The 18246-nt window shown below is 42.7% G+C and overlaps 1 protein-coding gene across 2 annotated transcripts in view; it reads right to left on the minus strand.

Moving 5' to 3' along the window:
• The window catches only part of LOC145455472 (uncharacterized), a 28593-nt gene extending 11314 nt beyond the window's left edge, over positions 1-17279 (minus strand). For both annotated transcript variants that reach the window (XM_080333447.1, XM_080333448.1), the window contains exons 1-14: positions 16814-17279; positions 15929-16142; positions 14448-14540; positions 13445-13597; positions 12437-12522; positions 11234-12359; positions 11126-11168; positions 9361-9799; positions 4211-4332; positions 4023-4148; positions 3661-3733; positions 3401-3469; positions 1556-1609; positions 771-887 (exon numbers count right to left, since the gene is read on the minus strand). In XM_080333447.1, coding sequence (XP_080189573.1) covers positions 771-887; positions 1556-1609; positions 3401-3469; positions 3661-3733; positions 4023-4148; positions 4211-4332; positions 9361-9799; positions 11126-11168; positions 11234-12359; positions 12437-12522; positions 13445-13597; positions 14448-14540; positions 15929-16142; positions 16814-17174 — 3076 coding nt within the window. In that variant the 5' untranslated portion in view covers positions 17175-17279. The remainder of the gene's footprint in view (positions 1-770; positions 888-1555; positions 1610-3400; positions 3470-3660; positions 3734-4022; positions 4149-4210; positions 4333-9360; positions 9800-11125; positions 11169-11233; positions 12360-12436; positions 12523-13444; positions 13598-14447; positions 14541-15928; positions 16143-16813) is intronic.
• Positions 17280-18246: the final 967 nt, after the last annotated feature.

The raw sequence follows: 18246 nt of genomic DNA on the forward strand, positions 1-18246 counted from the left end.
ATCTTCTCGACGACCACTTGAATTTCAGGCGTATCGCAAACGTATAGAGACGTCTGACGCGCACGGACGGCTGAGTCGCCTCTGAGTATACACTTACAGTGCAGAGTAGTCTGAAGTAGCAAATCCAAAGAAAATAGTTTTGATTGCCGAACGAGAATGATATATTGCACCAGGGTGACCTTAAATTCACGATATTCCGAATTAAACTTTTTCTGGCAATGTGTGGTTCACTTGCCGACGCGCATCCACATTTCTGACTATTAACAATTTCGTAGTCTTTTCAATTAAGATTCGTAGTGAGAATTTCTGCGTTATGATATAATTTTGCATATCAATATTTCTGGGTTCTAGTACCAAGAAATGAGTCAAAAATTCCGTGCAGTTCTTAAGCGAGTTGTCTTACTGCTGAACATGGGTTTGGACGTGACGTACGCAAATTACGGATGTGATGCATATATGACACGCGCGAAACTAGGATAGTTGGTGTGATATTATGAACAGGTGTAGCTATACTGCTGTTGACACAGATGTACTTCAAGGTTTGTTCTTGGACCTACATTTATAAATCTCAAAGTAATGGAGAAAACCGAAGGTATCTCATAATTCGATCTCTCGCAATATGCCTATGATCAATAAGGCATCGCCGGAGGAAATCAGCACCGTTTATTCGTAATCGACATTTTTGCATAAAATCATTCCCTTCCGGTAATACATTGATCCAATCGCAATGTCGCATAAGCGGATTCAACACAGAGGTAAGATTAGCATACCGGCGCATGAAACCTTGTCTTTCTGCAACTTGTATCCTCTGCGGCAAGAACAAAGGATCCCGTCGACTGCATCCCTGCAGATCTGCCGACACGTATTGTGCGTTGCACAGCGATGCACTGCAAGTGAACGTATATGCGTGACGTTGAACCGTGTATTTCGCAAAGCTGCTTCTAAACGCAGCGCCGGCTGACAGCCATCGGAAACCCGCGAGACTGGGTAATTAAAGAGAAACGAGTCGAGGGAATAGTTTGCGTACCTTTCACAGCCGTGTTTTAGCGGATCACTCACGATCAAATGACATTATCGCAACCGCGAATCAAATATGAGATCTATTACGACGTGGAAATAAGCGGCTAAAAAGCTCTCGCTCGAGTTTCCGATGTATTATCCGTGACGCGTGAAAGTGTCAAAGGACCTCACAAATAGAAAATGAATAGGAAAACGACACCGACGTTGTCGGAAGCCACGATGCAGACTGCGATGATGAATTGCGGTCAATGTATCTCAAGTACATCAGATTTATTCTGCGGGTGGACTTAGATTTTCTAAGTTGTACGATAATCCGCGGCGAAGTACCGTATAATACAGTGAATCGCTACCGATCGAAATGCTGGTGGTCTCGTCTCAACGCCTGGATGAAATTGTCATTTTCGTTTAATGGTTTCGTTAGTTCATCGTAAATTCATTGTTAACCCAGCGTCCGCAATGCAAATATCCCTACTTATTAAAACGACGCCATCGCGATAACGAAAGAATGCCTCGGAGCGAGATAATATTAGCTCACCGTTGACTTCGGTAGTGGTGGTGGTCGGTGCGGTTGTGGGGCTCATTGTGCTATCTGCAAAAACAGAATGTGGTGCATGTTAATTAAATTCGTGTTGTGTGACAATTACTAACCATATGGGGTCACTGGTCAGTGACGAAGTATGGATACTTCTATTTAACAGTTTTCATTATTTTAAGCAAAACTAGGCTTAAAATAACTTAATTATTCACTTGCACGATAATCGCTACTTCTACTTCTACTTGGGTAGAAATTTACGAAGCTACTTCTACTTCTACTTGATTACCAACGATGTATACTTTGGCCACGTCTGGCACTAACCGTGCTATTGCACTACAAGGCTTAACTTTACAACGCAGTGTGAAATGTATCATCGTGACATTTTTGCGCGTTTGATGGGGTCATGCCCAAAGTATATGTTCAGAAGCTCAACCGAAATGCGATATGAGGCTGTGGAATTCGGTTTAGCGCTGAAAATATGCCGCTGATAGTAAACTATACCAAGATATTAAGTCGGTTAACTTCTAGAAATTATCTGCATCGGAAACGCCCACAGGTGACGCACCCAAGTGTCTCACACGCAAGCAGACTGTGCCCTCCCTTGCACAGTCGGCTTTGCGCATATTATCTGTGTCTTGCAATGCCACATATAGCGTGCGAGATCGGGGGTTCGCCGGCGTCGGATATCTATCAATCCTACTTGGAAAGATTTTCTGCGGATGAAATTATGACTGGATAATATACGGCGTATGCTATACGGTATCATCGATATAAGCCCAATGACGACGAATTGAAGTGGGGTTAATCCCAAAACAAATCCGCACATTCAACACAAATCCGGATAGTATACGCCGAAACGTAATCAAATCAATATTACATCACGGCAAACCCAACGACAGACACGTAAATTATTTCCCAGTGCGGATAGGAATGCGGTACTATTTACCAAAACCGGAAAGGACATTAACCACTATTTCCTCGAAGAACACGAGGCATGGCGTCAGCGTGTGAGCGATGAAACAAACTGATTTCAAGGACAAAGCAAGCACAGCGGATCTCGTCGGATCTGGACAATAACATTGGCACAGCGATCGGCGGGTGGTCGCTGACTTGTGTACACACGAATGCCACGTTGCGTGTGAACCGATAACCGCTTCACTGTACGCAAAGCTATATTGAACCGAATGTATGTGGGAAGTAAAATTCGTACAGTATATAAGGTAGACACGGCGAGCCGAGACAGGAAAGCATTCCCGCGTAAGACAGATCGAGTTATGCGGATATCTGGAAACATTTACAATGCGGTCATATAGACTTTCTGGTGTCGCGAATATTATCTGCGCGGATAAGGTGTCCAGACGTTGAACTTTCCTCGCCCGCCATTGCAAATCGGGCGGCGGGACACGAATCCACATTCGCAGGGAGCGGATGTCTCATCTTCGACAACGTGAAACACGCGCAAGACTGATACAGAAACTCACAGCGGCTTTGGAAATTTTATCCACCCCGGGTCGATGGCGAAGATGAGAAACGATTACGAAGTGATGTCACCTTACACTAACTAAATTGATTGCGTTGACTTAAACACGGAGCGAAAGGTAATCCATTCAAAAACAACACTCTCACTGGCTTTGTCCCACAACATAGGAACGACGCTATAATGGAAACATTGTAATTCAAGTGATTAGACCGGGTTCACAAAACAGCGATAATCTCCTTTGCACAACACAGTATCCTCATCAAACACAGAGGTATACAGTATTCGACTTAAACGTACGCGATACCACCATTAGTCAAATAACATCTTGTTTTAGAAGCGCTATCAAATAACCAACTCGACGTTACCTGGATGACGTAGATTTGCCGTTCCTCCTTGGTGGCAACACTTGGCGAAAGCTTTTCCGCAAGACTGACCTGGGAAACGTTGGTTAACTGTTAACGTACACGACCTCTGCCAAGGGGTTATCGCGTCGGTATACCGTAACACTGAATACACAATTAGGTACGTGACGGCACAAACCCAGATTCGAGCATAATCTAATCAAAGAATTTGCTAAATCGACTATGCAAGCACAAAGGCAGACATTTGATACTGGTGTACTCACTGAATAGGCTTGTTTCACATGACATGCCGCTATCGCGGGCGCGCAGTCCCATTTCGCAGCAATCACAGCAGCTCTGCGCAAAGTAAATACATCGTGTCCGAGATTTAAGAAGATACGGTCAAAGTAATCAGCGATGCTACTCAAGTAGCGCCGTATATTTTCAATTAATAATCACAAATATAGTAGCGATTTCCAAGACAAGTCAAAACTGCATGAAGCTGATGTAGAAAATGACTATGTGGCACTACAGGTGAAATTCTCGGAAATATATTCTGTTATGGCAATACAGGGGCTATTTCACGTGGTTCTTATCACAATTTACTGACCATCTCTGGATTACGGAATGATTGCTTGACACTTACCATGAAGTGGTCCACCGCACAGACCGTGCGGCGGTTCGATGGACGCACGCAACTGCCGGTCGCGCGGGCGAAATCGATACCGTTTTTGCATTGCGCGTCGTTTTTCACATCCTCGCAGCATTGTTTCTAAAAGCGTAGACATCACGGGTCGATCCTCAGTGGTTTTATTGATCGTAAAAAATGCTTACTTGAGCGGAAAGACATAATTTGGAATCGGTGCTCGTTTGAAGCTCGATACCGCTACATGAGTCACGGTTACTTGCCCACGCCTTCCCTTTAGTACAGCAATCCAGCAAAAACCTTTCCTCCTCTGAAATGCATATTCATGATAAACGAATCACGATGACTTAACGGCGCGCTGCTATACCTGATGGGGATAATACTGTTTGAGAAGTAATTATAACCCACAAAAAGGAACTATACAATACCAACAGTGTTTGATGAAACGGCATGCTCAAGACACTATCCTCGCGCTAATGAATACTCCGCTCTGTGTAATGGGAAAGTAGGTCTGTTGGCCATTAACAAATCGCAATCGTTATCCGAGGTGCAAATTGAGATAGGACTAGAGATAATATTCCAGTTGGCAAGTTGCCTAAAAGTAAAGTTGCTAATGCCAATCTTGAGTGGCGGCTGGCTGATAACACGTGTTTGTTCCGGCTGCAATAAAGGCGCCGCAGCAATGTAAAGCTAATTTCGGCGGATCCATCCAGAAACTTCGATCCACGAAAGCGATTACCAAATACGAATCGTATGGGAATATTTATAGGCCAATAAAAATCTCGTAAGCGAGATCATACCAATGGAAAATATTTGTGATCCTTTGACCTGCGTTTGGATAAAATAAACGGGAAACAATTCACTCAGCAGCGGCGGTTAGCGTCTGTCATCACGTGTTGGTGACATGATGTCATTTCCCAAGTAAATTCCAAGTATCATGCAGTGCTTGCAAATCTATGCGGTATAGGTGCATAGACACATGATGGGTCAGTAATTAATTAGATCAAGTGTAATGCTTCGTCAGGGAAACCATAGGTCGACGCCCAAGGCCCAACGATATATTTCGGAGTAAATTTGCAGTTTCACGCGATATAAAGGGCATATACAACATATAGCTTATTTCCCACGGATGTCATTCTATTGTTAGAAAGTATTTGTTGCATGCGTGGGATCACTTTCAAAATACTCGCTTAGACTTTGCATGTCACCACTGTACGTAACCTGATCGGCGCACATTGCACACAACGGGCATACCAATTGTCGGGAATACCAATGCAGTCATAATAATCGATTTCGTCAGACATTCAGCTTGCATTACACCGCTCTATTAGTAAGTCCGACCGCGCCAACATTTTGCGTATCACGGTCACTTGACGAATCGAGAACTTGAGGTTTCGCAACATGTATCGCTTTGGAAATTCTGTAGTGGATGTTTCATTTACCTCCTCGAAAGATGAATACTTCAATACCGCCGCCGAGCGATTGGATGTTGTGAGGTCTCCGATCTCTTAATGTTTACCGATATTGGCGGTTCAAACGCTTTTAAACCAGTTTTTCTATTGACCTCATCGCTCGATTCAATCGGCGTTTAGATGAATACAAATTTCGTTCTTCCTGTTGACAAATTATATAAATCACACGTGATTCGAGCCGGATTGAAGCGATTTAAGTCGAGGAGTTCTTACAGAGGTCACGTTGCTTGTTTTCATTCATAACTTCACGGAAAAGGAGATCCGCGCACCGTTCAAGGCAATCGTACATTTCGGAGTAATCGCGACTTCTATGCTCGCGATACTTTTGCAAGTTTCGCGAGCTGTCACAACCCTCACTCAGCGTGCTATCGTGTTTTCTAAACAACGCGGCTTTTGTGGCGATACAAACGTCAAGTCTATTATGCTTCGATATGAAACGAAAATACGGCGCAAAATTGCTGTCCGATTTGAAGAATCGGGAAAATATTTTGGGGTTGTGAGGGTTTTGAGCGCTTACGAATATCTCAATTTCGGTACACGGTAATCAATATTAAACGTAAAATGGACAATATCTAACATCCCAGACACGGCATAATAACATGTATCGGTGAACATAGATTGATAGTTTAACGAAAGAAATTTGTATATTATGAGTGTGTAGGTATTTTCCATTTATGCAAATACGACGGACGATGTGGATCTCAATTAATTGAATTGCTGTGAATTGCATTTCATAGCGATGACAAATTTGCATCCCCGATTGTGGCGAGTTTGAATTGTAACCGAGTACATGCACGTCCTCGGACACGTAATACAGTCACGTCATTACGACCTTTAGCGTGTGTGAACTGAGCAAGGTGTCTGGTGAAGTCCAATCGGGCAATTGGAAAGCTAAACCGTGCGTGACATGCCACCCGTGATGGTGGATAAGAATGCACGGTAAGCGATCAAGTTCATAGAAGAGATAGTCGCTTACTTGTCGCCGGCTCACATGGTGCTCACAAGGTCTTGATGAAAGAAAAGATGGCTGGCTGTATGTTTTCTAATTTATGACATGTGACATGAATGCTGGAGGGGAAGTGCTGAATAAATATATAACTCGACAATGAATAGCCTACACCCACGAGTAAATCATATATAAAGGTATGGCCATAAAACAGATGTGGACCTCCAAAAACTAATGGCGATTTAGGAGCCTTATCGGTTGATATCAATATAAGAAAGAGGAATCCAAGTTAGGTCACGTTCGGCCACCAATTATTAACTTGCCCATAATTCCAGTTTGACGGGCTTGCTCTTATAATCAAGAACGAGACACGAGGCTTCACCTATGTACCTTTTATTTTCGAAGCGTATATTTAATATTTATATAGGCTGGGACGCGGTAAATTAAATTAAGATTTTGTTAAAATAGCCAGTTTGGATAACATGAAGAAACAATGGTTCATTATGCGTGAATGTCAAATTCCGTGACTGGCTTCGTGTGTATGCTGTATACTCATTGAAAATGGTCAGATTTCCAAATATCCCTATGCCAAGGGTGGACTTGAAATTACTGACTTGCGTGTAAGTAATACAGTGACCGCAGTTATTTGAGTTATAATTTCGTGAGGTGCATGACGGTGTCTTACAGAGTGGGCCATGTCGTTAGATCAGGAATATTAATGAAGAATATCGGCCCGGTATAAACTGAACACTATGAATACTAAACAACAACAATTTGGTCCGATGTCGAAAAATTACCATCGCTTTGGATAGCAGCTACCCATGGATTAATCTACATGGTTCAGTTATTTCCGGCATAATTTAATAAATTTACGTGGCCGCTGGACGCTAAAGGGACTTCAGAGGAATTATTTATACAAAGGCCTGATTTTATCAAGCGCTGCCTGTGTAATTGTGTATCACATCGCTATATAGCACAAAGATATGATCGGTCGCATCGACAGATATTCACGTAACTTCTACGTTTAAGTTTCATGCTTTGATATCTTGCGGCAATTGACGATTGTTTGGCCTTATTGGCATGTGCAGCGCGGTCAAGAGATCGCTTTATATTCTTTTGACGTGCGCGCGGTCAGCGAACATACCCAAACACGCTGGAAATTGAGCATATTTGGCGAAGTTCCTTTTTTGCGGCAATGTAGTGTACAACGCCCGATCCTATCAAAGGCGATAATGACAAGCTATCGGGAGGGAAGTACACGGTATCGCAAAGAATTCAGGAAAAATTCACGGAATTATTGCCCATTGAAAGTCTGGTCAACAATGTCAACATACACGCGCATTGTCGGACTGTATAGGTCTATAACTTGGACTGTCGCTACGCAGAACAATAAGTTCTATTCCTGAAAAGAAAATATCTGGAATACGATGTGTATCGATTGCATCCGAAAGTCAGTCAAACGTTTCTTTTGATTTGTTCGAAATACAACTCTCCAAAATACTACCAATTTTCAAAGGGACTTGCAAAGCGATTCGCCTGAGATGCCCAATGCCCATCTATGAGCGTCTTGAATGAATTCGGATAGGCCTACTCGAAAATCTTGGCTACCGATGACTACTTGTTTTTCGGGTGGTCAAATCTGCAAAGCAATTCGATTTTACCATACGCGCATCATCGTTATTGTTACCAGCGCCACTTATATTCTCGTGGCATCACGATTAACTTACTATCTTTCACTACCCAGCTACAACAAGACGAAACGAATGGGGAGAATCAATTGATACCGACTCGACACAATGCTGCTTATCGAGTAGCGGTCTTGTCGACAATGTACGGATTTACGGTTTCGTGTACGACGTACGTTAATGGGTTGGTATTAAAAGCTACTTAGCAATCAAACCACTCCATGAAATCCTACCTGGAAAAATATTTACCGACAATAAAAGATAGACGAACGAGGGAAATTCAACACCAACCATTTATCTGCGTAAATACGCGGCCCGCACGCTGCCGACTCCGTTAAATTTGTAAAATACTACTAACACATCGCAGATTGTGGACATCAAACTGGCTGACTACACTCGTAGGCCTGACCTTTCATTATGGGGCCTTGAGTGTGCGCAGCACCGTAATCCTAAATTCCCAATAACTCGATGATATAGCAAATCTATAATAAACCTTTTATATTCTTGCTTATGACATTTGACATGCACAATTGCACATTAGGGCTCTTCAAAAATAACTTTCTTTCTCAAATCGCACTGGCTACTTGATAAAATTGTTAGGTTACCTAATTTAAGCCTACACACCAAATTTGGTTCAATTACAACCAGTAGCCGCATTTCTACAGGAGAAGAAAGTTTCTGTTTATTACATAAAAATAAATAACGAAAAATTTGAAAATTTTCTGTTTACCCCATGAAAGTTGTCTATAGAAACGATGTTCACCAAATTTGGTTCAATTCCAAACAGTAGAAGTGGAGTTATGGCCGTCGAAAAATTTGGATTAGAATATAATAGTATTTACGGTATTTACTATAATAAATATTTAAAGAAATGGTCACCGTAAATACTAATTTATTCATAATCCAAATTTTCCGACGGCAATAACTCCGCTTCCACTGATTGGAATTGAACCAAATTTGGTGAACATCGTATGTCGTATCTATAGACAACCTAACACTTTCATGGGGTGAACAGAAAATTTTCAAATTTTTTTTTGTTATTTATTTTTATTTAATAAATAGAAACTTTCTTCTCATGTAGCAATGCGGCTACTGGTTGGAATTGAACCTAATTTGGTGTGTAGGCTTAAATTAGGTAACCTAACAATTTTATCAAGTAGCCAGTGCGATTTGAGAAAAAAGTCATTTTGAAGAGCCCTATTGCACATGCTATACAATTGCTTACAAAATCTTACCGCTCGCTTTTGTAGTGATTGGAAGAGTCGCTCTTGTAGTGGTTGCTGTCGTGGTAGGCTTGAGTGTCGTGGTTGTAGTAGTGGTGGTAGGCTTGGGTGTCGTGGTTGTAGTAGTGGTAGGCTTGGGTGTTGTGGTCGTAGTGGTAGCTCTGGTAGTAGTGGTAGCTCTGGTTGTAGTGGTGGGTTCAGTTGTAGTTGTTGTTGTAGTAGCTGCCGTTGTTGTGGTGATGGTAGTAGTAGGCTTGGGGGTGGTAGTTGTAGTTGTTGTGGTCGTTGTTGGTTTTGGTGTTGTTGTTGTTGTGGTGGTGGTTGTAGTAGTTGGCTTCCTGGTTGTGGCAGTACTCCTAGTAGTCGTTGAGGTTGTTGTGGGTATTCTCGGAATAATTCTGGTCGTATGGGTGGGAATGTGATGCATTCGAGGTTCCGTCTCCGCCCGCCCCTGCACATATGAATAATGAATAGTTGGCAGACAACTAATACATGAATCATGGGGTTGCTTCATATGAACTAAAGAAGACGACAGACGATTTCCGTGTAAGCTTTTAATTCGTCATTGTTACGTGTCTCCGTCTGTATTTTTATCGATCAGTGTCTATCATATAAATTCTATATTTCAGCCGCAGAGGACTTAAATGCTATTATAGACTTCAGTAGTAGCCTACGCATGATTTGACGTATAATTTATGGAGTGCACCAAGCCTTATCGAAAACTGCTTTTCCGCGTTATCGCATTATTGTGATGTTTTGAAATTACATAAAATTAACAAACGAATGAATAAATCAACGAGCAAATATATCCTCAATATAAATCTCAGAGAAACGTGATTCCAAATCATAATATTCGGAGTGTGAACTGTACACACAAAAGGTTTGATTCATATCGGTGAGAGTCCACGTTAGCTTGGTTTCGCACAAAACCACATCGCGCGCGCAACAGAATAGAGTACTTTGTGCCCGTTTAAGAAAAATACAGTTACACTTTGATTTCTGTCAAGATAGTGTAGCCGAATATCCAGCTGATCACCGCATTAGTGTATCAGCAGCCCGGCATGAAATGATAAGCTCCTTATCATACAGGCAAACTTTGGGTTAATTCCAGTTAACGGAGATCTTTCGATAGTGTGGTATAGGAAAAGTATTACAAACATCCATAGTTCGACAGCAAAGCCATTTAACCCGGTTTTCAAACTTCGTACAATTTTGGGTAGTTTCGCGTGGTTACGGTATACCACCTGGTATCAGATTTACACGAAGGTGCGGTCATCAATGTGTGGCTACAGATCAAATAATATATACTTCTCAGTTAACATCCGCAACATAACTGAAAAATTTTACAACATGCCGGGTAAATCTGATTACATAATCACACTATCAAAGTCGAAATGCCTACGACTGTACGACATGAATGAAATATATGCATTTTGCAGTGTCATGAACTTTCCGCTTGATTACGCCATCGGTATTTTGTATTTTATTTTCATCTCTTACAGATCTTGAAAGAGAAGCGTCGAAATGATCAATCGCTTTTTATGATTTAATTATGTCTATATGGGTGTGAGAACACGCTCTTCCTATTAGTGAGTAACCGCCGCAAGCAACATTAGCGAAAACCGCCAAACTTATAAGTAGCTAACGGATTTTTGGTAATCTCGAGTGAATCGAACTGCCACCCAACGATATATAGCAGTTGATGTCGTTAGGCACCAGAACGTGATACTATGGTTACAGCGATGCGATTCCATAACAGAAAAATGTGAAAACGTACCCTTTGAATTACCATCGGATGGTTTCTTATGTGTCTGGATTGGCTGAAATAATGATGGAAAAGTCAAAACCTGTTTACGCTTCGGATTAACCCACGACAAGCCCTTACCTTCGAGGATTATTAGCCAGATTGCGCTCAGGTTGCTGCTTCAGTACGGCATCCTCAGGGGAAACCAGTTGTGGTGTGATTTGACTTGGTCTTTCGTATGTTCTCTCTGACTCGGGGCTTCCTCGATTGTTATGTTGATATCCGAGACCAGACGCTGGATTATACATGGGTTTCATCCCCTGATATCGACTGCCTTCATTGTAGGTTGGGTCAGTGCCTTGCCCGTATCCACCGTACGCGCTCTGAGATTGCGCAGCTTGGACATCTGCTTGGCCATCCAGAGATGGGCCAGTCGGGTCCGTAGGTTTGGGATCTTCTCCTTGTCCAGCTGGTGGAGCTTGGAACGGGAAGCCACGCTGGTACGGGAAATTACCTCCTTGATAGTACTGTTCTTGGCCTGCCGCCCCTCGTCGGTATCCATTGCCTTGAGAAAGGACATCGTATCGATTGCTATTCGCACCACCGGCATGACGAGCTCCGTTATTACCGGGATTGCCCGCGTTCTCTCCTGTCTGTGGTAGGGCTGGAGGTAGGCCTACTTGTTGCTCGGCGCCTGTCGATACGCCGGATGACGGAGCGTAGCCGAAACCAGGTGCGCCGTAAACGCCAGGTTGATTTTCCGCTTTTGGGGGTAGTTGATACGCACTGTCTGTAGGGATTTTAGATTGATCTCCGCCGGAGTTGGGAACTTGCTGCTGACCTTTCGCGTCAGTTTGAGATTGCGTATCGGAATAGCCTGAGTTTGCGTACGGATTTGAACCGTACCCGGCGCCGTAAGCTCCGTGATAGTTCGCGAATTGACCTCCGTAGCCCATATTGTACGGGTATTGATTCGCGTATGGCATGCCGTATCCTGGCTGTTGATAGTATTGACCGTATCCCCCGTTCGGTAATAATGCAGGGTTGTCCGCCGACTTGGGCGCGGAGGCGCTGTCGCTTTCTTGCGAACTTTTGTCGGATCCAACTGCTGAAAGCGGCGGCACAACAGGAGAATTATCTCCGTACTGACTGTCGTAGTCTTGATATCCGTTCCCGTACTGAGGATACCCGTACAAGGTACCTCGGCCAGCTGGAAACGCGTTTAGCTCACGCACTGAGCTTTCAAGACCCAAAGTTTTACCGCTTTCTGAAAAATAAAACATCATCCATGAAAACCTTTGTTTTTTCCAAACAATCCAGCGAATTCGAATGTGATTTATATACCTTGACGTCCTTGATTGCAATTCGGGTCAATTCCGCACATCATTGAGCCTCCCGCTGGGGGACAGTAGCATATGGAGCACGGTGGTCTGAAAATTGCATAGCACTATGTACGGAGAGTTGTTTTCAGGAATTTTCATACGAAACGGAAGCGTCTTCAAGTATGACTACTGCGAAATAGGTAATTGTGAATATCTACAATTAACGTGTACAAAATAATGGATATTCGACCGCTGCGTAGCATGCAAACTCGTCATCAACGAGGTTTGTGGCCGTTTCACACGTATCAAGGATCCGTTAATTACGGGCAATCAAATGAAAAGGAGTGACGGCACGTGCACGGACGGAGTTACTAAATAATCCTTACACAATTGACGGTGAGAATTCTCACCAACACCAACATGTAAAACTTCCTTCTTAGATCGTAATCTGACATCCCATTATCGGTGTTATGCCTGTTTTTCATTTATGTCTCGCTTACATCAAATTTAATGCTTCGGTCATGTTCTATTGTTGAAGCGATGAGATCATCAACGTCCGATCAAGATTGAAGAACGGCACTTTCAGAGCATTATGCTTCAACAATACACTACACGCCGGCAGCAATAAACACACACGCACAATGGAATTGGCCGCCTTGGTGTAAAGATAAAACCCGAAAAGGCTTTGCAACTAACGAAATGTAGTTCAATATTGGGTAAATATTGGCATCAACAGCTACTTAATTCGATCAATAGTCTAAACGTAATGCCGTTGGTGTATCTATTTACCAAACAGTCGTATACAGATCAGTCAATGCAAATCACATTTCGTACAACCCGTGCGTATGACTAGCATTAGGTTACGTCAATACAGAGAAAGTACTTCTGTCGCATGACAGCTGTTCAGGATCGCTCTCGGCAGTTTTGTTTCGGTCGGACTTTGAAATGGCGGCGTAAGATCAGCCCGGAGAAACCAGCAACACATCAACACTATTTCATTGATAAATGTCACAGGCAAATTCCCACTTACTTATTGACGGTCAGTCCAGCTTCCACCTTCACACCGTCGTCACCGACGCAACCGACTTTTGCACATTCAGTGCACCCGTCGATTTCGCGCACGAACGGTTCAATGCAATTAGGGGGGATATCGGGACACGTTGACGACATCGGATCACGGAAGCTACCGGAAAAACATAATATTGTGCTTAATATAACGGCTATTATGTTATCATATGTTATGCTATCCTACACGCAGAAGCTGGAATTAGTTACCGCGCTAATGGAGGTAGGATATAGATATGTTACCTCTTAACGAAATATCAAACGGAAAGCTGCCCTGGACGGATAAAAAAAAGTATACTCGATACGCAGCACAACACACATAAGAGGATAAGTTGGAACTTGACGGCATCGGAATTTTGATCTGAATCCTTTCGCCATCCTCGTGATTATTAGCCGAGCGGTTTCCGGCATTCGCGTTTAGCGGCGTCGAATCAGACCTCGGGGTGGATATTGTATTTGCAACCAACGTCAGCACACCCCGATTCTGCTCGCTTTAATAGGGAGATAGCCTCATGAGAAAGTCCCACGCATCACTCAACAGTATCTCTAATTGTTCGTCAAAAGTGCGCTACCAGAACAAGCAGCATAGTACCGTAAGCGAACGATTGCTTCTCAGGGGTCGGAAAGCCGGGATTTAGGAATATCCGACGCCTGATTAATAATGCTCCAATTTTTCCATCAACACTGTCAGTAATTGAAGCAGCATCCGCAGGAGTGCAAACAAGATGCTGGGGTACTAAATATATACGAACACAATCATGATGAGTTAGAAAAACTCAGGCATCAACGGCAATTTTATGTATCAATTGCTTCATTTATACAAATTTCAATGTGATACAATCAATATCAATTACTTTTAACAGCCCGCGCGAATTAAAATTCCTGAAGGAATACAAAACCTTCATATCTCACTCATAGTCTCCTATTTGGAAGCATGGAAGCGAATGGAGAAATTTATGTGAGCTTACCTGCACATTATCGAACCACCTCCTGGTGGACACGAACACACAGTTGTGCCACCAGCCACTTTGTAAGACTTGCCTTCCGGAAGCATTCCATCGCTGAGAAAAGGTCAACATTAATTCAACTTGGTCACATTTGCGGATTCAAATATATATATATATAGTGTCACGTGGGCAAAATCAGTACTGTGGCTATAATGGCTGATGAAAAGTTGGTATTTTTAACAAATTAATAATGTGCGATGATAATTACGGTACGATTCGAGTTTGTCAGGAACGGAAAGTTTCTATCTGAAAAAAATTGAAAATAATACGCCTCCAAATCATCCAGGTCCAGTCCACAACGATTTTTGTACTTCTTGTCAATCTGTGTACTATTATTTGCAATAGTATTGCGGTCAGGTGGTTATGAAAGTTTCTGCATCATTCCATGTCAACTTTGTAAAAGTATACCGATCTGGCTGCTAACTCATACCAGTACAGCGACTCTATCACATAATATTTCAGGCATCATGATAATTGTTTAATAGCAGACAATTTTCTGATTATGAAACTTTGATAAGATCTCGAATTGAATTAATTCGATTGGATGGATATTACTAACAAATTGCGTAATTTGGTGGTCGTCACAAAAGTAAAGGAAAGGCAATCCAGGTGTTTACGATTAAGGTCAACATGTTAACCTTACATTACGTTAATTCTAAACTTTCGCCTCGCCAATGTGAATAATGCTGTTTCCGGGAACGTGAATAATAGTGCTTCAAATGCATTGTTTTTACCATCGTCAGCACATTTTGGTGAGCTTTCATTACAACGTGCAAACTGTTGTGCTTTACCATGGACTTCCTTTTAGTCCGATTTAATTGCCATGGGTAACGGCATTGAAAGTGATATGCGCCCGGCAGTTGGCAAACAATCAAAACCCCTTATAAGGATCGCTTTCCCGCGAACAAGGCGAATTGGCGTGTTCAACTGTTCATAGAAGCGGCGTTGACGCCAAATTCCCTATCGATTCCATTACAAGAAAATCTAGAATTCTCCGCTGCACATCCAAAGATGGTAATATCCTCAATGGCGTAGATTACAGCAATGGCTTTCATATTTTTATCACCACGGCTCATCGGCAGTGTTATCACAATTTGATCGCAAAAACTGCACCAAATTGACTCAAAAAATGACAAAGGTTTCGCGCATACAAACTACGCTTCTAATAACCATAATTATTATTGGAGATACATGATATAGCTCTGACTAATATATTCGATTTGACACGGCGCCAAGAACCGGCTTTACCAGCTAATGAAAATACATGCAACTGTCAAATCGCACAAGAAATTGTGTTGATTGGAGTGCAACACGAATCATCGTGAGGTTTCGCTAATACCCTATGTATGTAAACAGGACCTCGAAGATACCATCGCGAACATGTGTCGACGACTTAATGTCAACATATAATCGTAATTAACGTTTGCGAGAAGATCCTGTACCCGAAGCCGTTCTTTTTACAATCGTACAACTGGTATCCCTCGCACAGGCAGCCGTATTTGGTGCATGTTGGACAACAGCCGGAGTCGTTCGTGGCGACGTCGATGCAATTTGATAGATCGTCGCATGTAACACCATCGCACCCATTGGGTTCGCTAGGCACTGCGGCCAATGGCGGGGTGTTGACTTGTTGCGGTCGTTGTTGCCGGTTGTACTCTGGAAAACGAGTCGTCGTCATTCTCTTCATCATCACGCATACGTTGAAATTGTTGTTATTATTTTGTGCGCGGAATGGTAGGGTTCCGATTCACCATTCGCGTACTCACTAGTCAAATCATGGGTTTCGCGGACTTCTAGTAATAATTGACAATTATATTGATGATAAATGCTGGTTGCTGGATTGTGGGTATATGCAATTTTCTTCCAAAAGTTCTACTTAATTTCAAATAGAAGTAGACATTTCCAAGATGTGTCAAAAATACCTCATGGGGTAGCAAAAAAGGTATGAAAATACTCAAGTAGTTTCGTCGAGGATTCGCATAATTTCGGCAGGTAATCGGCCGTCGCTATCCTGAAAATTGGAAGATGCATCTTCACGACTAACGCAACATGACTAATGACGCTATAAATATCCTTCTTCGGAAATATAATCAGCAGTTACGGCGATGACTGTTTTCCGCGGTTCTTTGAGGATTGCAAATACAGAAGTGATATACTCAAGTAAGTCAAAACAGTTGAAATACTTCGCAATTGACAACCTCTGTGTAGGAATGTTATTACTTTTCAAATTACGGAAATTAAATCGATCTATAGAGATCTATTCGTCACGATTCGACAGAAAAATATGCAAATATGTGCGCTAACGCATAGAATGTTGTGAAACAAACCTGCAGCATTATCTTGAGTCCGTAATCCACTGTCCGGTACGCGTGGGGGATCAACCCCACCCGGGAGTGGATTTCGAGGATCCCCCACATTGCCCAATGCGTAGGGATTCGCGCCGTATCCGGCCCCCGCCCCTAGGGAACTTTCCATGCCCATCCCGGCATATCTGGTGTCTGTATTTGGGTTTGCGAACATCGGGTTTCTTCTCGGCATAACGGGAGCGTAGCCTTGCCTCCAGGACGCGGCGGGATCTCGTCTGGACCTACTGTACGGCCCGTAATACTGGTAGGGATTTTGATTAGAGGACGAAGGTAGCAAGCCACATATTCCCAGACAGAACGTAATTTTTATTGCGGCGAACATCTTTGTTTCACGAAAATGCAGTCGCCTTCGGCAGCGTTAGTAACACTCTGATATCAGCCCCAATATAACTATAGCCGCTATTAGATTTTATAAACCGACAGATCTGTATGTAAGAGAGGTCAATTTACTCGTGATAATCGTGAGTCCCGGGCCCTTTCTTTGTAATTGATTTAAGATTCATTCTATATTCCACGGTTAACAATTTAATATGCGGCCACCAACGAAACGCAGAAGAATCGTACTAACAATATTCGAATTACCCCACAAACGTATGGCATGGTAAACGGCAAACCACATAGACGCCGTACATACGAGATAGCTACAGCGGTCGTCAGTTATGTAGATTGTAATTGTAGGTCTCTTGAGGACGGGGAGCCTCAACTTATCATTCCCCATAGATTGTCGGAAATAGCCGTCGCGAGTAAGCGATTGTAAGCGACTCAACAGGAAACCGATAACGTTGCGTCACAAATCATATAAAAGCCCTAACCTAATTTCAAGGGTTTACAGTCATCAGCACAAAAGACGTCAACGTCATAACAAAAGACTTACTTCATTTAGGCAAATATATCATCTGTGCTAGACCAACATTCTCGAATATGGAGGACGTGTGATATAATTTGTGCAATCCTTCACAATGTAATTGTTATGGAGACATTGTCACAAATATACAGTTTCAGAAGATGCGGATACATATTTCATATCTTTCACAATCAATATCGCCTGCATTACTGGGCCAGCAAGCATAAAGAATGAAATACAGCATAGACACAATAGACATCGTTCTAATCCTAGAACTTCTCTGTGTAGCAACAGTAGTTGATATCGTGGACATTGGGTCTAATGGCCAATTAGTTAGGATATGACGCGAAATTCCATTTATTGCTCTGACAATTAACGATGCTTGCGGCGACACCTCGATGCTTGTGGCGACACCTCAATATGGCCACCGAGAAAGCTCTGGCCCCTTAAACGCGATATTTATCACTTTATTTGTCGTGAAAGACTGACGGAAACTCCTCCAGATTATGCGCAAGACGAGAACAATAGTAAATGGTCGGTATTGTGCTAG

Source organism: Botryllus schlosseri, chromosome 14, assembly GCF_051294905.1.
Source record: "Botryllus schlosseri isolate E-star chromosome 14, Bs_hap1, whole genome shotgun sequence".
Classification (NCBI taxonomy): domain Eukaryota; kingdom Metazoa; phylum Chordata; class Ascidiacea; order Stolidobranchia; family Styelidae; genus Botryllus; species Botryllus schlosseri.